Here is a 15,585-nt window from a genome sequence, read left to right on the forward strand (position 1 = left end):
GAGAGAGAGAGAGAGTATTACTTTAAATGTAATTGTATTTAATGTTAACGTTTATTTTATTTCATTTTTCAATTTTATTTATAAAAATATTATTTTACTATAACTTAAAATTTGTATTATTTATCTATTATTATTTAAGCTGATATAAATTGATTATTATCTTTATTATCTGTAACGAAATAAAATGTAATGAAATGATGAATTCATTTGATGATTTCTTATTAATATTAGTGTATATGCTACCGGAATAGTGGGAAATCCGGCAATGTTAGCAATACCCTGACATTATCTTCAGTGGAAAGCGTTTTTTGACAAAGTCGGAAATATATTCATATTTCTCACATTTCCTAGAAATTCTTGATAATGACAAATGAGGAACCGGTAAAGTAAAAAACCAGATATAAAATATTTCGTTCTAAACCCGCTTATATATCTTCCGATACGATAAGGAACAAAAGATACAGATTTTCCATGGTAATCTCTATGAAATTAACAGTGGACCCTACATACTAACACACCGGTATAGAATAAGTTCCAATTTCTACAAGTGCGCACAGTCTTATAAACCCGCGTATAAAAATCCGCACACAAAAATTCGCGGAGCAGTCAAAGTGTTTAAATATTTAAAAAAATATTTGTTTTTTACTCTTCTCTTCGAATGATTTTCAATAGAATGCAGGTATAATACATTTTGTTCTAATTGCAAGTCTGTTTATCTTCCGATACGATAGGAACAAAAGATACAAATTTTCCATGGTAATCTCTATGAATATCTGTCTAAACGTAATATAATCTTCTCTTACGATAAGTAACAGTGGCTCCTACATAATAACACACCAGCATTGACTAAATTTCACTTTATAGAGGTATGCATAGTATAGCGAACGCACAGTCTCAACAACCCGCACCATGCTGGCTTTTGTGTGTGTGTGTGGGAGCGGGGTGTGGGTTGTTTGTGGGGAGGGGGGGTTGTGTATGCTGTGTGTGCCTGTTTTCCGATGATGTATTCTTTTCAATATTGCCTAAGTAACATTTGATGTTCTATAGAATGCCTAAGTATTATGTTCAATGCTTAGGAAAAGTCCGTAAAAATTCTTCTATTTCCGACTTTGTCGAAAAACGCTTTGCATTGTTGACAATGTCTAGGAATTACTAGCATTGCCGGATTTTCCACTATTCCGGTAACATATACATTTTTGTCCGGAAGTATTGACATGCATTTATGAATTATCCTATAAAGGAATTGGAAAGAGATGGTGTACCAAAAGACACGTGGTATAAGGAAAGGTTGTTCCTTGTACTTTGCTCATCCTTTGTAGTTAACAACGACTTGAAGTTATCCTTCGTGAGATTCACGTCAACGTGAAGCAACTTTGATTCTTTTTTTCTCTTCTTCTTAACTTTTTTGTCTATTTTCTTCTTCTTCTTTTTCTTTTTTTTCTATTTTTTCTTTTCTTTTTTCTTGTTCTTCCTCTTTTTTTAATTCTTCTTATTCTTCTTATTCTTTATCTTTTCTTTTGTCGTCTTTCTTATCGATGATTCCACCTTGAACAAATACGAATCACGTTGCAAGCCAATACGTGGGCGAGAACACTGTCTCATTCACATTGTGTCTACGTTTAGATTGTACAACTTGTTGCGGTAAACTCCCTGGAAGTCATCCAACTTTCTCTGTCTCTCTCTCTCTCTCTCTGTTTTGATCCTTTGAGTACTGAATATTTTTAGCTAAAGTGTTTTGTAGAGATGAGTTTATTATTAGTGCGATTTTTTCCATTCATTGATATTATTAATTAGATCTAATAATAAATTATATTTATTAATGAACGTTTTTTTTTATATAATATTTTTATATATAATATTTTTAATATTTTATATATAATATATAATATTTATTTTGAATTTTTCTTATATAATTTTTATGTGACAAGACTAAAAACAATAATCAATACGCAAAGCAACATTATTGACAACTTTTACCAAACGCATATATGCGTCCACAGCAGTCAAATGATTAATTTCTTTATTCCTTTGATTATTTCTCTCTCATTTACTTTTTTCTAGTTTATTAAAATCATGTATGAATATTCATGTTTCGATTACATCAGTTTATTTGTAATCAATTTCAATAGCTTTCGAGTGGTGTTCAAAAAGGAAACGATGATCGAACGATTATACAAATCTACCTACTTGTAGCAGCTCATAATACACTACATCGATTTAATCCTACCAAATGCACAGCATGATCTTCTTTTCATGAATATTCTGTTGTGGTGTTGGTGTTGACGGCTCTCCGGGACGTACTTATAATATCTTTTGCTTAGAATTGTCATGAAAAGTTCATTTTTCATCGTTAGTCATAGTTTGATGCAAAAACAAGTTCCCTTTTTGAAGTAACAATTCAGGAATGAGTCAACGTTTAGCAATGTTTCCCTCCTTCAACTCAGTTTGAACTCAGTTTCTTAACTTTTAAATAATTTCCATTGCTTTTTTAAACGTTTGCTAACGATTTGACTTATCGATATTTAATGTTTCCGAAAACTCTTTGAATTTGTTGACATGAATCTTCTTCCAACAATACTTTTAATTCATCGTATTCAAACTTTTCCTACTGATCAGGACGTTCTTTGTCATTCACATCAAAATCTGTATCCATAAATCTTCTAAACAAATCTATACATGTTGTTTCAGATAAAGCATGGGGACTTATGTCTCCACCAGTAAACGATGACTTTCAGCAATAAATTTTTCGAGGCGAAAAAAGAAAAATAATGATTTTCATACTTTTTTTCGTACGAAACTGGATATCCTCGATGCAATCAAAAGTTATGTTATTTGCATTTCGATCTAATGTTACATACTGATGATATTAACAGCTCATTAATAGTACTTTTATATACATAATGGTCACTTTCGGCCATATTAAAATAGCACTACTGACCTCTATTAGTAAACAACGAGAACTAATTATATCACTAAATAGAATAAAATTTGTTCATGTAAGGTTTGGTTTTTAAAAAAAAATAAGTTTGAAAATTTATCGAGTACTTGTGCACTCAACTGAATTACAATACCGGAATTTAAAACCCTTGTTTGATAAGCATAAAAGTAGAACTGATACCTGAAATATCATTATATTGAAAATGTTTATAAAGATATTGAAATGTTTTCAGAAATATCCCAAAATAAAATAGTAATATTCGTTGAATTGAAACTGAATCAAGTGCATGTGTATTTAATAATTTTTAAACTTATTTTTTTTTTTATAACAAAGCCTTCTATTCTACATTTTATTCTACATTTTCCATTTTTAGATTTTCATGTATTATAGAATTACCTTTTGTTACTGGACACCCTGTATATGGCGTATCTAGTCATTAGCGAGCCGTTAAATAATATTGATCGGTCTTTTCGTTATATGAGTCTTGATTTAAATTATAATTATAAAACAAAACTCATATATGAGATTAAAAACTGGATAAACAACCTAACCTTATCACTTGAAACATTTTTGTCATTTTGGTGTTATATAAAAAGCATACTCAATTAAATACCAAGTTTCACTATTTCAAAGTGCTTGTTATATGACGATAAAAATGATTTTTATCAGAAAAATATTTTTACCAGATTAAAAAAAATATTCTTCTGCAATAATGTATATGTTGCATCTAAATAGTAAGCAAAAAATATGATCGTAAATATTTAGTTTATCTTAAAGTTTTTGTCTCTACACTCTAATTGTGTAATATTATTTTCTAGCTTCAGTAAAAAAAATAGATATATCTATTGTTTCAATTGCGTAAATTATTTAAAATTTGTTAAAAATATCCATACACAAATCTCTAATATTTTGTCAACAATGTACTCGATTACTTTTTTATTTTAAATGACATCAGAAGTCAGTTTATATAAAAAGAAATTATAGATTTTCATGAAAAAAAAAATACCGATGATCTTGAAATCTCCGTTAAAAAATAAATGTAAGAAAAACTCGTTTTTTGACACTTCATATATTGTATAGTTTGTTAAATTTTAAATTTATAATAAATAATATTTATATTTTTGATTTATTTTTGGGGGCAAATTAATTAAATTTTACCTTCATATGAATTTTAATTTAAAATATATTTACAAAAATATTGTTATTTAAAAAAAAATAATATAGTATAAAGCAATACGATTTAAATAAAATTATATTATAACTTGTTTATAATTTTAATTTTATACGAGGTTTAAAAATTTATATATTTTGAGGAATAATTTGTAGGAACAACATTTCTTAAATTACATATATATGTGTATTTGTCAAATAGAAATTATTTTATAATTGAAATACCTTAAATAGAATAGCAATTGCCGTAGCAACTCCAGTATGACCGCTACCAACGATAACGATCTTAACCCTATGATCGTCTGGAAAATAATCTGCACGTTTAGTTAACAAGAACGATGCTGTGTTTTTGGTATCGTATTTTCGTTTTCCTTCAGTCATTTTTATTGTGAAAGTTAGGCTACTGTTTCTTCACTGTAAGTTTTTTTTTATCGATATCATGATATATTAAAAAAAGCTAAATAAAATCTAAATCATGATTAGACACACACTTATAATTTTTTAATATTATTATTAATTGAATACTATCTAATTTTACACAAAATACTAAAAGGTTAAAACAATGAAAAACTTTCGAGATATCGTTATACTCGTATCTTATATATTTACGACTTGAAATTAAATCCGAGTTTGTCGTCGTAAGGTTATCTGAGGTATCTATCTTGAGATTAGAAAACTATTTCTTTTTTGTTTAGATTTTTTTTCTTTTTTTTTAATGATCACTGTTGAATGAAAACTGTAACAGATAATTATCTTCGAAACTATTTAAGATATTCTCAAACCGATTTTGATCTTAACGATTCTTATAAAAATGTATACATGTATCTGTGTATATGTTTTTACTCTACTGTCTGAATAGTTCGATAGATAACCTTAAAATTTATATTTAAAACATAAGGACTTGAATGAATTTATATATTTAAAATTTATATTCAAATTAATATTTTTAAAATAATATTATATCAACCGTATTTAGTTCTGCAGCATCAAGCTCAGGGATCTCATTAATAATTTAATTAATTACATGTAATTTCATCATACTTCATGATTATGTGTATGCAAAGTATATATTTCCATTGCAAGAACCACTTACCATAAATATTAGAATGATAATTCGTTTTTCTAATTAATATCATATTTAAATTTTTTTAATTGTTTTTCCCTAAATATTACTAACTTCGTATTATATTTTACATCACAATATTTGATTTATTTTTTAGGAACTTTAATTATAAACATTCTTTCAGCCATTTTTAACGTACAGTACGCTTAGTAGTACATATAATAACATCTGTGAGGATTTAGAATATTACTCGGAAAAATCAGAAATCATCTACAAGTAGTTAACATAAAATTGTTTATACATCAGTTTAAAACAACAACCTGGGCTATCGAAAATGCTATTGGAAAAACAGTTAGATAGATCAATGACATTATTAACATTTAGAAAAATTATTGCCACTCGCTTTTTACTTATCCTTATACAGCAAACGCAACTGCATTCTTTCGACTACCTCATCGGGAAGTTGCTATTGAAAGATAAAATAAGGTCTGCAATTAAACACCTAAACTGTCATAAAGTAATAGGTGTAGATAAAATATCATACTTATTGAAATTATAAAGAAAATGGGTTATTTCGAAGTGAAAAAACTTCATACTAATTGTCTTAAAATATAGAATACTGGAGTTTAGCCCGAAAAATGATCCAATTCAGTGATCATACTACTGAACAAGAAAACTTCAACAAAAAAATGCAACAACAAGATATCTTGTAAGTTAAAAAATACTATAATTAACTTTTGTTTATTTATATTACTAATTATTAATATTAGTGCGTAACATGCAAACATATATATTATATTACAAAATAATAATGAAGAAAATACACACAGATCTCTTTATCTTTTCATTTACTTACTGTACGAATACTTTTGTCTCTCCCATTGTATAATTAACAATAAATTGCAGTGATACTTATTGAATTATTTTTTATTGTTATTACATGCTTTAGTCTGTCATCAAATATTTTCCTTTTATTCTAAAATATCCTCTATAAAGAAATTCGTTATTAATTTATTATAATTTATATTAGGATTTTTTTATGATAATATATTATTATTTATAATAAGGGTTGTGAGGAGGGGTGGGGGAAAGGGGGATGAGGTAATCGATAGCTATTGATCGTGGAAGATATTTTTAAAAATAGCAAGACATATGGAAATTAAGTTTCCATAATGTTTTCGAAAACAACGCGTCCCACCTGTGCGATGTTGCAGCTGCCGATGGCACGCACTCTTTCTTATAACCGATCGATGATACTTTTTGCGGGGGAGAAGTTTATTTTTTGTATACATATACAGTTGCACATGCAATACGTATTATACGAAAAACGTTGAAGTTTCTATAAAAAGAAAAAAAAAAAAAACAAAATATTCAAAACCTCCAGCTGCATGCAGTTCACACTAACAACATAGTATTTCAAATATTTTAACACACTTTTGATCATTTTCGTTCTATATATAATTTTTGTGATATATTTTATAATACTTCAAATATATAGCAATTTTTATATAATCAATTGTTTCAATTCAAAATTATTTATGAATTTTTATAACGGATAATTTGATTTTTCATACAAATCTAAATGGAATGTATTATACATGTTCAAATTTCTTTTTCATCCGTCAGATATGATTGATTTTATAAATAATAGTTAAATAATTTTGTGGGATAAAAATTAATAATTAACGAGTTATTTTAGATAGTAGTTTTTATTGACTCACCCAGTATATTTGAATATACATATATATATATTGTATATAGGTAATGAAAATTAGGAATATACGATAATTGTTGACATATCTAATTTGAATATGAAAGGAGTATTTTTATATAAATAACTTGAGTCCATGACTGCAACAGCATCAGGAACGTTATCCTTAAAGTCAACAACATTTCTTTATAGGATTCTTTCGTAATTCTCGCTTTTCGCTTCGCTTCACCGAGCTAACAACGAACGGAATTTTTTTTATCTCGTAAATATGAAGCAGAAACTCTTGGTAAGTGTGACTTTCCTTAGATAATTTAACTCGTTTAGTAATACAGTTCACTAAAAATTTGAGTTTGACTACTATCATTTACTCTACCAATCAAATATACAAACGTTAGAAAACCGGTTACCAACTTCTCTAACGCTACTTTCTATTTTTTGTGTTTTTTCTTTTTCTGACATTTATATCACAGCTTGATCGTTTCGCGAGTTCAACTGTTTCCGGTGATTCATGGTCTTGTAGAAGTTTTCCTGTATCTATTCTACTTCTCAACGTCTTCACTAACTTCCTGTAGAACACCATATTCACGTAATGTGTTTCTAATACTATCAGCACATGCTTGAACTTCAAGTTTTTCTTGATCAGTTAATTTTTGTCGTACGGTACAATGAACACCTTCTCGGCCAATCACACAGGGTACTGACATGTAAACATCTTTGTCCATACTGTGGCTACAACTCTACAAATGTTTATATTTTTTAAATAGTTATTTGTATATAAGGATATATTGTTAATAGGAGATTTGTTTATTTTTTTCTTACACGTATATGCGTAGAAACTGGTAAAACGACTTTTGTGTTTCTGATTATTGCATCAACGATTTCTGCTGTGCAAATACCAGTAGCCCAACAATTTGGACCCTTGTCACCTTTCATTTGGTTTAATACTGCATCACTGAAAAGACCATTTTTATTTTAGTTTTTATAATGAAATTGATAGATAAATATATATATGATTTGAAGTTATTAATATATGTACTTATAATTAGTTAGTATGAGTAAATAAATTGTAATAATTTTTATTTTTATTTTTTTATGGGATAAAACTGGTGAATATTTAAAAAATATAACTTGATATTGTATGTGTATTTATATTAGTAACAATAAGTTAATGTAATATTTATGTAATTAATATAAGGAAGCAATACTATTTTGGCAATTAGTATGAAGAAATATATGTAATTGTCTAATTAAAGTTAATAGATAGATGAAATAATCTTGTAATTAGTGTGAACAAGCAAATGTAAGAATTTCACAGTTAGTATGAGTAAATAAGTGTAACACTTTTGTAGTTAGTATGAGAACTTGGATAGTATAAATAAGTAGATTTTATATTTTTTGCAGTTGATATGAGAATTTATAAAAAGTAAATAGGTATAATATTTTTGCAATTGATATGCAGTATGTTTGTAATTAATATGAGTAGGGAAATAATACCTCTGCAGTTAGCTTAGGTTGGTAAATATAATAATTTTGTTTTTATTACGAGTAAATAGATATAGTATTTTTGAAGTTAGTAAAAATAAATACAATAAATATCATACTTTTGCAGTTAATTTGAGTATGTAGTTAGTGTGAGAAAGAAAAATGAATACCTTTGATGAACTGATTCTGTAACTTCGTACCACTTTTCTGGATCATCTTTATCACCCATTCGAGGATTTATATCTCGTAATTTTAAACCTGCTACATTAATGCTTGACCAAACTGGAACTATAAAAAAATGTTATATTTATTTATTAATAGATACGTCATTGTATCAATTTTTTACAATATAATTATTATTTTTGTTTATTGGAAAAATGGTAGATTTTATCTTTGTTTATAATTTATTTTTAATTTTATCGTTGTTATCAAAATTTAATCTTTGTTAATTTTCTATTAATTATTATATATTCTGTTTCTAATTTTAATATTTTATCATTGATATAAACAAATTGATTGCAAAATTATTTGAAATTGATTCTCTTATTAATTAAATTAGCATTTATTTTAAAGCTATGCTATAATAAAATTTTTGCTAATTAATCAATCATTACTGTGATTAATTATAATCATTACAATTAAGTATCATGTTAGAAATGATCATAATGCAATAAGTCAATAAGTTTATTTAACAAAATTTAGTATATTAATAGAGTTCGAAATAAATTATAAATTATGATTTAAAATGATATACCAGACGTGTTTCCATGTGCACCAATACTCATACAGTTAACAGAAGACCGTGCTATTCCAATTTTTTGGCTAATTTTATCTTGAAATCTGGCACTGTCAACAAGTGTTCCAGTACCAAGTACACGATTTGGAGGAAATTTGGAAAATTTGAAGGCAATGTAAGACATAACATCAACTGGTTCTGTCACTATTAATAAAACTGCATTGCAAACGAATTTCGTTATTGGTGGTATGATCTTTTTAAAAATCTCCAAGTTATCTTTCACGTTTGGTTCTTCATTTGAATGTTTTTCTGGAGTGGCTATAATCACCACAGCAGATTTTTGCAGCATGCTTACGTCTGCAAAAAAACAGATTGAATTTTTAATTAATATTGTATATATATATATTTATGTGTGTGTATATGTATATTGAATATAATTAACGAGTTTCATTGTTTATTATTGATAATAATATATGAATATATTTTATTGGATTGCATTTATTATTGGGTATATTATATTAAGCTGAATTCACATTATTAGATATACTATATTTGGTTACATTTATTATTGAGTATATTATAGGGTTATGTTATTGTTGAATATTAGTTAGATTACTGTTACAATTGGCTATATTATTGGATTAATCTCTTATTAATCTCTTATTAAATACTAGATTTTATTGCTTCTACCATTAGGTATATTAATGGGATTTATAATACAATTGAATATACTATATTATAATATATACTATACATTGCATCTTATTATTGGATAATGTACTGTATTGCATTGCATTTATTATTCCGTATATTATTTGATTGTTATTATTATTATTGGTTATATTATTGGAGTTTGCAACTATTGCGTTGTAAGTGCTTTCTATATATTATTTCTTATGTTATTTATTTGTATTTATTTTAATCAGATTTATTATTCTATTAAGTATACATTTTGAATCATTAATAGGTAGTATTTGCTTTTCCAATACATAATACTAATTCTATATATATATATACTGTTATATATATTAAAATATAAAATATTAAAAACTCTGACATTATTTATAAATCCGCTCATCAACCTAATATTTATATATGTATTAAATATTTATTTTTACTTATATATGATTATTTAAAAATCAGTACCTTTCAATTAAACGAAATTATGTTCAGAATTTTTAATATTTTTTATTAAAAATGTCTATGTTTTACTTATTGATCAATCCAATTAATAAATATGCAAATAAAAATAAATAATGATATAATTAATATATCATATATATAAATATATGTATACAGTCAGGGGGGAAATCATACGAATGAGTCCGCTGATCGTAAAAATGATGTCACATTGTTGGTTATTCATTGCAATATAAATGAAAATAGGAACGAATAGTTAAAATCTAACAATCTTTTATAGAAATGTCTTTTTTCGAAACGTCTTATTCAATCGCACGATCATTGGCTTCTTGGAAAACAGGCAAAATACAATATGTTTGAAAAGATCAGAAAATCTTTCCTTTAAAAATTTTTTCTCGGTAAGATCCATCGATAAAGACGTGCCAAGTGGACGATTCCAGCACGAATGTTCGAGAAGAAAAATACACATACGTGTTAACACATTTATAAAAATGACAAAGTTACTTTGAATAACGGTAGTTTGTATCTCCTTCCCGAAAGGAAGATTTTTGAGAACGATGTTGTTACAGATAATACAGTAAGGACGTAAAAAAAAGGTCGCCGCGTTACATTTCTTTGCGGTAATTGTTACGTAAAAACAAGATCTCAGCGTGTCGACAAACTACTCTACTCGGATAAGCTCTTTTCTTCTGAAACTAACAAGATTCGTTGAAGTATTCATGTTTTGGGTTTATATTTTTTTTTTATTTAAATCAACATTCGTTCTTCGAAAAATAAATTTTAAGTTTTATTATATCTGTTATATATATTTTTACTTTTTGGAATTTATAATAATCATTAAAATTTAATAGCAACGAAAGTAATTCAAATTTTTGTCGACTAATAAAATCCCCAAATAAAAATGGGATCTTATAAATTGATTCTGATGGGAGGATCAAATAAAAATTTGTTATATATTGCGAAGTACCATCAAGTATTGTACCGTGTATTATTCAATATCATTAAACCACAGGAGATTAAATTTCTAACTAATCATTTTTCTAAGTAATTGTTTTATTTTTTTTTTTAATAAGCAAGCTATATGTTTAAATTAATAAATAAGTGTTAGTAATAAAATTAATGATATTAGAAAAAAATAAAAAACAATCTCTTGATTATAATTTAATTCAATATTAAAACAGCTACATATATATGCTATACTTGACGAATATACTCCTAATCGCTTCATTATTAACGATACAATTTAGGTATACAAATTTTTTAAAAGAACACAACAGCTAACTGATTAAAATAATAGCAAGCAGGTCATATTAGAAATTTAGGAATATTATTTCATTGAACTACACAAAGACTTTTCGAAGTACACATTTTTGTAGCTTCCATACTTCAAATTTAAATTCATTCTTTAAAAAATAGAATCTATTCTATATTTTAAAATGTTCATTTTCTGGTATATTTGAAATACAAAATTTCTAAGCATACGTATATTTAAAAACCCGTTTATGCTTCAAATGGTAACTTAATTTTATAATTTCTTAGTAATTTCTTTTTATTCTAATAATTTATCAAAATACTCATTTTTTATTTTCCTTCATCCTTGAAATCATAATAAATTTTGTAGGAAGTTATAAATTAGCTCTAAATATTTTAACAACATTTCTTTCCCTGTATTAAACAGGCCTCATCAAAGTATTTATATTATAATTTCCTAACCTCAAATCTAAACCCATTCCCATCCAAATAAAAAACTTACGTTAGATCTTATTATAAATTCGAATGAAAGCCAACAAATCGTGGTTACACGAGGAGATGCTAAAATTCAAAAAAGAGTCACAATAAAACGTGTCCGTCCCGTTTTTCAACCGCATACACAACTCTACGAACTACCAAAAATAAAATGGGAAATAAAAAAGAACAAAAACAAAAAAAAAACAAAAAAAAAGAACCCAAGAGACAGTAGAGAAAGAAGGAAAGAGACAAGGAAAGAAGAATCCCATAAAGAGAAATCCTAAAAACATATCGTGATGTCGATCCTGAGGTAGATAAATAAGAGTAGTATGAAATTTACGAGCTTGTCCGTGGAAAGCTCGAGTGTAACGCTTTGCCGTCGTCAGGGGGTTTGTGCCGCGTGTAAGCAAGCGGCAATGTAGATGAGAACCGAGATTAAAGGGACAGGCAGGCTCGGAGAGAGGATCCGGATCTTGAAACTCGCTTCCACAACCAAAAATTCATTCCCCCTACTATTCCCCATAGCCCTTTCCCCTCTTCAACGAGCATCGTTTCTGAGCCAGTGCACGTTGACAGGGGTCCCCATGACGAGTAGAAGCCAATGCGACGGGTCATCTTTTAAAATGGGCATCCGATCGGGGACGATGATCACGACGCACGCCGGGCCTCATCAGTCGGGACATATCAATCTAAAATTTCGGGAATTTGTTCTTCTGTCTCTTGGATCAGATAGAACGTTCTATAGATCGTACGTTTTATATACGTAGATCGTTCTTATGATGTTGATGATGATGATGATCAACGAGCCGTGATCAAGGTAGTCAATTTTTCTTTGATCAGTTATTCTTCTTTATAGATTTAGGTGAATTTAGTTAGTGACTAATGTTAGATAGTTCTGAGACTTTGATCTCTGAGTCATTTAGGAAATATGCACTTTTGGAAATTCGTATTTTGATATATGATTTAATCTGTGACGCTACGTGAGAAATTTTCAGTGACTCATAATATGTCGACTTATGTATACGTAGAAGTTTACTTACATTATTTTACTTGTTTTTCTATTTTTTTTTTTTTTTAATAATAAAAGGAAATTACATTTTTATGGATTTATTAGGTATGCATACGAAATAGTTTTGTTATTGTGTATGTGAACAAAGAATTAAAAAACAAAATAATAAAATTTTATTTTTAAAAATAATTCTTAACATAAATATTGTTTTGTATAAAAATATTGTAAATATTGTATTAAAGTGTAACATTTATCTTTCTAAAACACATTTTTTGCAATTATCAAGGATAATTAACAGAAAATATTTTATAAATTTTTGAAATATAATTCTAGTTTAAATTTTGTGTTAAAATAGATTTAGATTAAAAATTAGAAACAGTGTCTTAATTGTTATGATAATCAAAGAAATCCTACCTGAAGTACCGGTCACTAGAGGGTTTCCTAGAAAAATCCCAGCGTGACGAATATCTTCAGCCTCAGCTTTAGCCCTATTCTCATCTTTGTCGAATAAACATACCTCGCTCGCAATTCTCTGTAAACCAAATGTGGTAAAACGTTGCTATCGAGTGTTTACAAGTAGGGGGTTCGATTTAATAGGGTATACTAACCCTCATGAGAATTGCGATTGCACATGCCATTCCAACCTTTCCAACCCCAACGATAGATACTTTTACGCGATGGGGATACACTTCACATGGGCCAAGCATGGTCGTTATTAAAGCATTTTTTGTACTGGTTGTTGTAATTGGTATTTGGTCGACCTACAACGAAATAATCAATAAAAGGGGATGAACGAATATTATGGTGTATTGTATGGGTTTACTTATGAGTATCATTTACATCGTCACATTCACTATCATCTTGTGCTTTTGAATTGGTCTTGTTGTTAGTCATGTTGTTTTCTTTTTTATTATTGTTTTCCATCTCGTTTGATTGAACAAATCTGAAATTACAAATGATAATACTATAATAATTATAATTATTAGTGTTGTAATAGATTGCTATTATTTTTATGTAGACGTAGAGATTTACCAATTAAATTGTAAGAAGATATTCTACAAGTGCAAATAAAAATAAAATGTTATTTAAAGTTCGTTTAAAAATGATTTATTACAAAGTTATAAATAAATGAAATTGGAATAGGTTATAACAGATTTCATGGACGAATGAACAGGTCACTAAGATTACCCATAAAATATTGAACCTTGTATAAATATTGCTGAATGTGTTAGTTGTAGTATTTTATTTATTAACTGTATTTATTATAATAATATTAAATTAATAGGTTTATCAATATAAGTCCTGTTTGCCGTATATTTATTATTTTATATTAGATACCTGTATGCGTTCGGTTAATATGTCAGTAATGATAAAATTTTCAGAATATAAACAATAATACTATAGTTTTTTATTTAAATATAAAATAGTAAACATAATTTCATTATTATAACAATACCGATGAAATGAATTGTTATTTATTTCAATGAAAATATTAAAAAATTTACAATAACAAAATGACTATATATCATTTTATTTATTCACATTACATATTACTAATAAACTACAATTTATTGGCTAATCAAATACGCACGTACATGATTATATGTGTTTTACAATTACCACTAAATCATGTTATTAAACATTATTATTATTATTCCTTCATCATTCCAAAGTACGTAGACTACTAACATCAATTTCATTAAACGCCATCAATTTTTTCGGAAGCAAACGGTAAAGTGCAATTTCATAGTAAACTGAAAGAGAAGATAACCAAGGAACGTAGTTTCAGATCGCCCACGCACAATAGCACGAGGTTACTACTTTTTCCATGATCTTTCCCGGTGCGAGAAAGACGAAGAGAGAACGTTTAAGTAAGAAAGACTGAGAACTTAAGAGAAGAGTGGAAAACCTTAAGCGGGATGAGAATAAGGATGAAAGTTATCCGCTTGGTTCGCTGTAAATTAGCCGCAGGTAGTCGCCTCGGGAGCCGCAGGTACAACGCTGTGGGTTGCCTCACATATATATACATAGATTTCTACTCGTATAGATAAATATATATATACCCACGCATGCGGATTTATACACACTAACATTTATACATGCCCAACGTCTTTAATATATGTTATTTTCAAAATGGGAATGACCTGTTAGCCGATTTCCACGCTCTATCGTGTTATTTTACTCCTCGCCTTGCTAGAGCAAGAGTAATTAAAGAATAAAATCATGTTTAGAGATATACGGGGTGTACCAATTTATTTTATTATTTATAACATATTCGTTTTTCTTTTTTATATTATATAAAACAGCACTTTGAACAACTACATTATAATTAAACCAGTAAATTTAATGACAGATGGAACGTTTCCTAAAAGTTAGTTTTGAATATTGAATATGTTATTGGATTGTATGTAATAATGCTTATTCTGTATTGGGATACAATTACTATTGAGTTGCATTTACTATTCTGTATACCTTTAGGTTAGGTTACTATTGGATATATATAATAAGATTCATTTATTACTGCATATACTGTATTTGATTGTTTCTATAATCGAATATACTGTTAAGATGAATTTACTACTGGATATACTATACTAAGTTGCATTTA

General features: G+C 27.5%; 2 protein-coding genes across 2 annotated transcripts in view; both read right to left on the reverse strand.

The window, feature by feature from the left end:
* LOC106790628 (L-lactate dehydrogenase A-like 6A) overlaps positions 1-4,489 on the reverse strand; it is a 14,857-nt gene extending 10,368 nt beyond the window's left edge. The window contains exon 1 of the mRNA XM_014755679.1: positions 4,334-4,489. Within this exon, the coding sequence (XP_014611165.1) occupies positions 4,334-4,489 (156 nt within the window). The remainder of the gene's footprint in view (positions 1-4,333) is intronic.
* A 2,776-nt stretch (positions 4,490-7,265) lies between these two features.
* LOC106790629 (L-lactate dehydrogenase-like) lies at positions 7,266-13,871 on the reverse strand. The gene is made up of 7 exons (XM_014755680.1): positions 13,818-13,871; positions 13,586-13,738; positions 13,392-13,509; positions 9,119-9,457; positions 8,535-8,652; positions 7,702-7,834; positions 7,266-7,619 (listed from the first exon to the last, which is right to left on the reverse strand). Exons 1-7 carry the CDS (start codon positions 13,869-13,871, stop codon positions 7,422-7,424), a joined length of 1,113 nt encoding a protein of 370 aa, XP_014611166.1. The 3' UTR covers positions 7,266-7,421.
* Positions 13,872-15,585: the final 1,714 nt, after the last annotated feature.

This window comes from Polistes canadensis, unplaced genomic scaffold (genome assembly GCF_001313835.1).
Source record: "Polistes canadensis isolate GaletaPanama2010 unplaced genomic scaffold, ASM131383v1 scaffold_251, whole genome shotgun sequence".
Taxonomy (NCBI): Eukaryota; Metazoa; Arthropoda; class Insecta; order Hymenoptera; family Vespidae; genus Polistes; species Polistes canadensis.

Bases quoted from the DNA above. Each gene is read 5' to 3' on its own strand.
- LOC106790629 (XM_014755680.1), bottom strand. From the start codon at position 13,871: ATGACTAACAACAAGACCAATTCAAAAGCACAAGATGATAGTGAATGT. The intron at 13,739-13,817 runs GTAAATGATACT...ATTTCGTTGTAG, and splicing joins ATGATAGTGAATGTGACGAT to GTCGACCAAATACCAATTAC. The intron at 8,653-9,118 runs GTATATCATTTT...ATTTTTTTATAG, and splicing joins TGCACATGGAAACACGTCTG to TTCCAGTTTGGTCAAGCATT.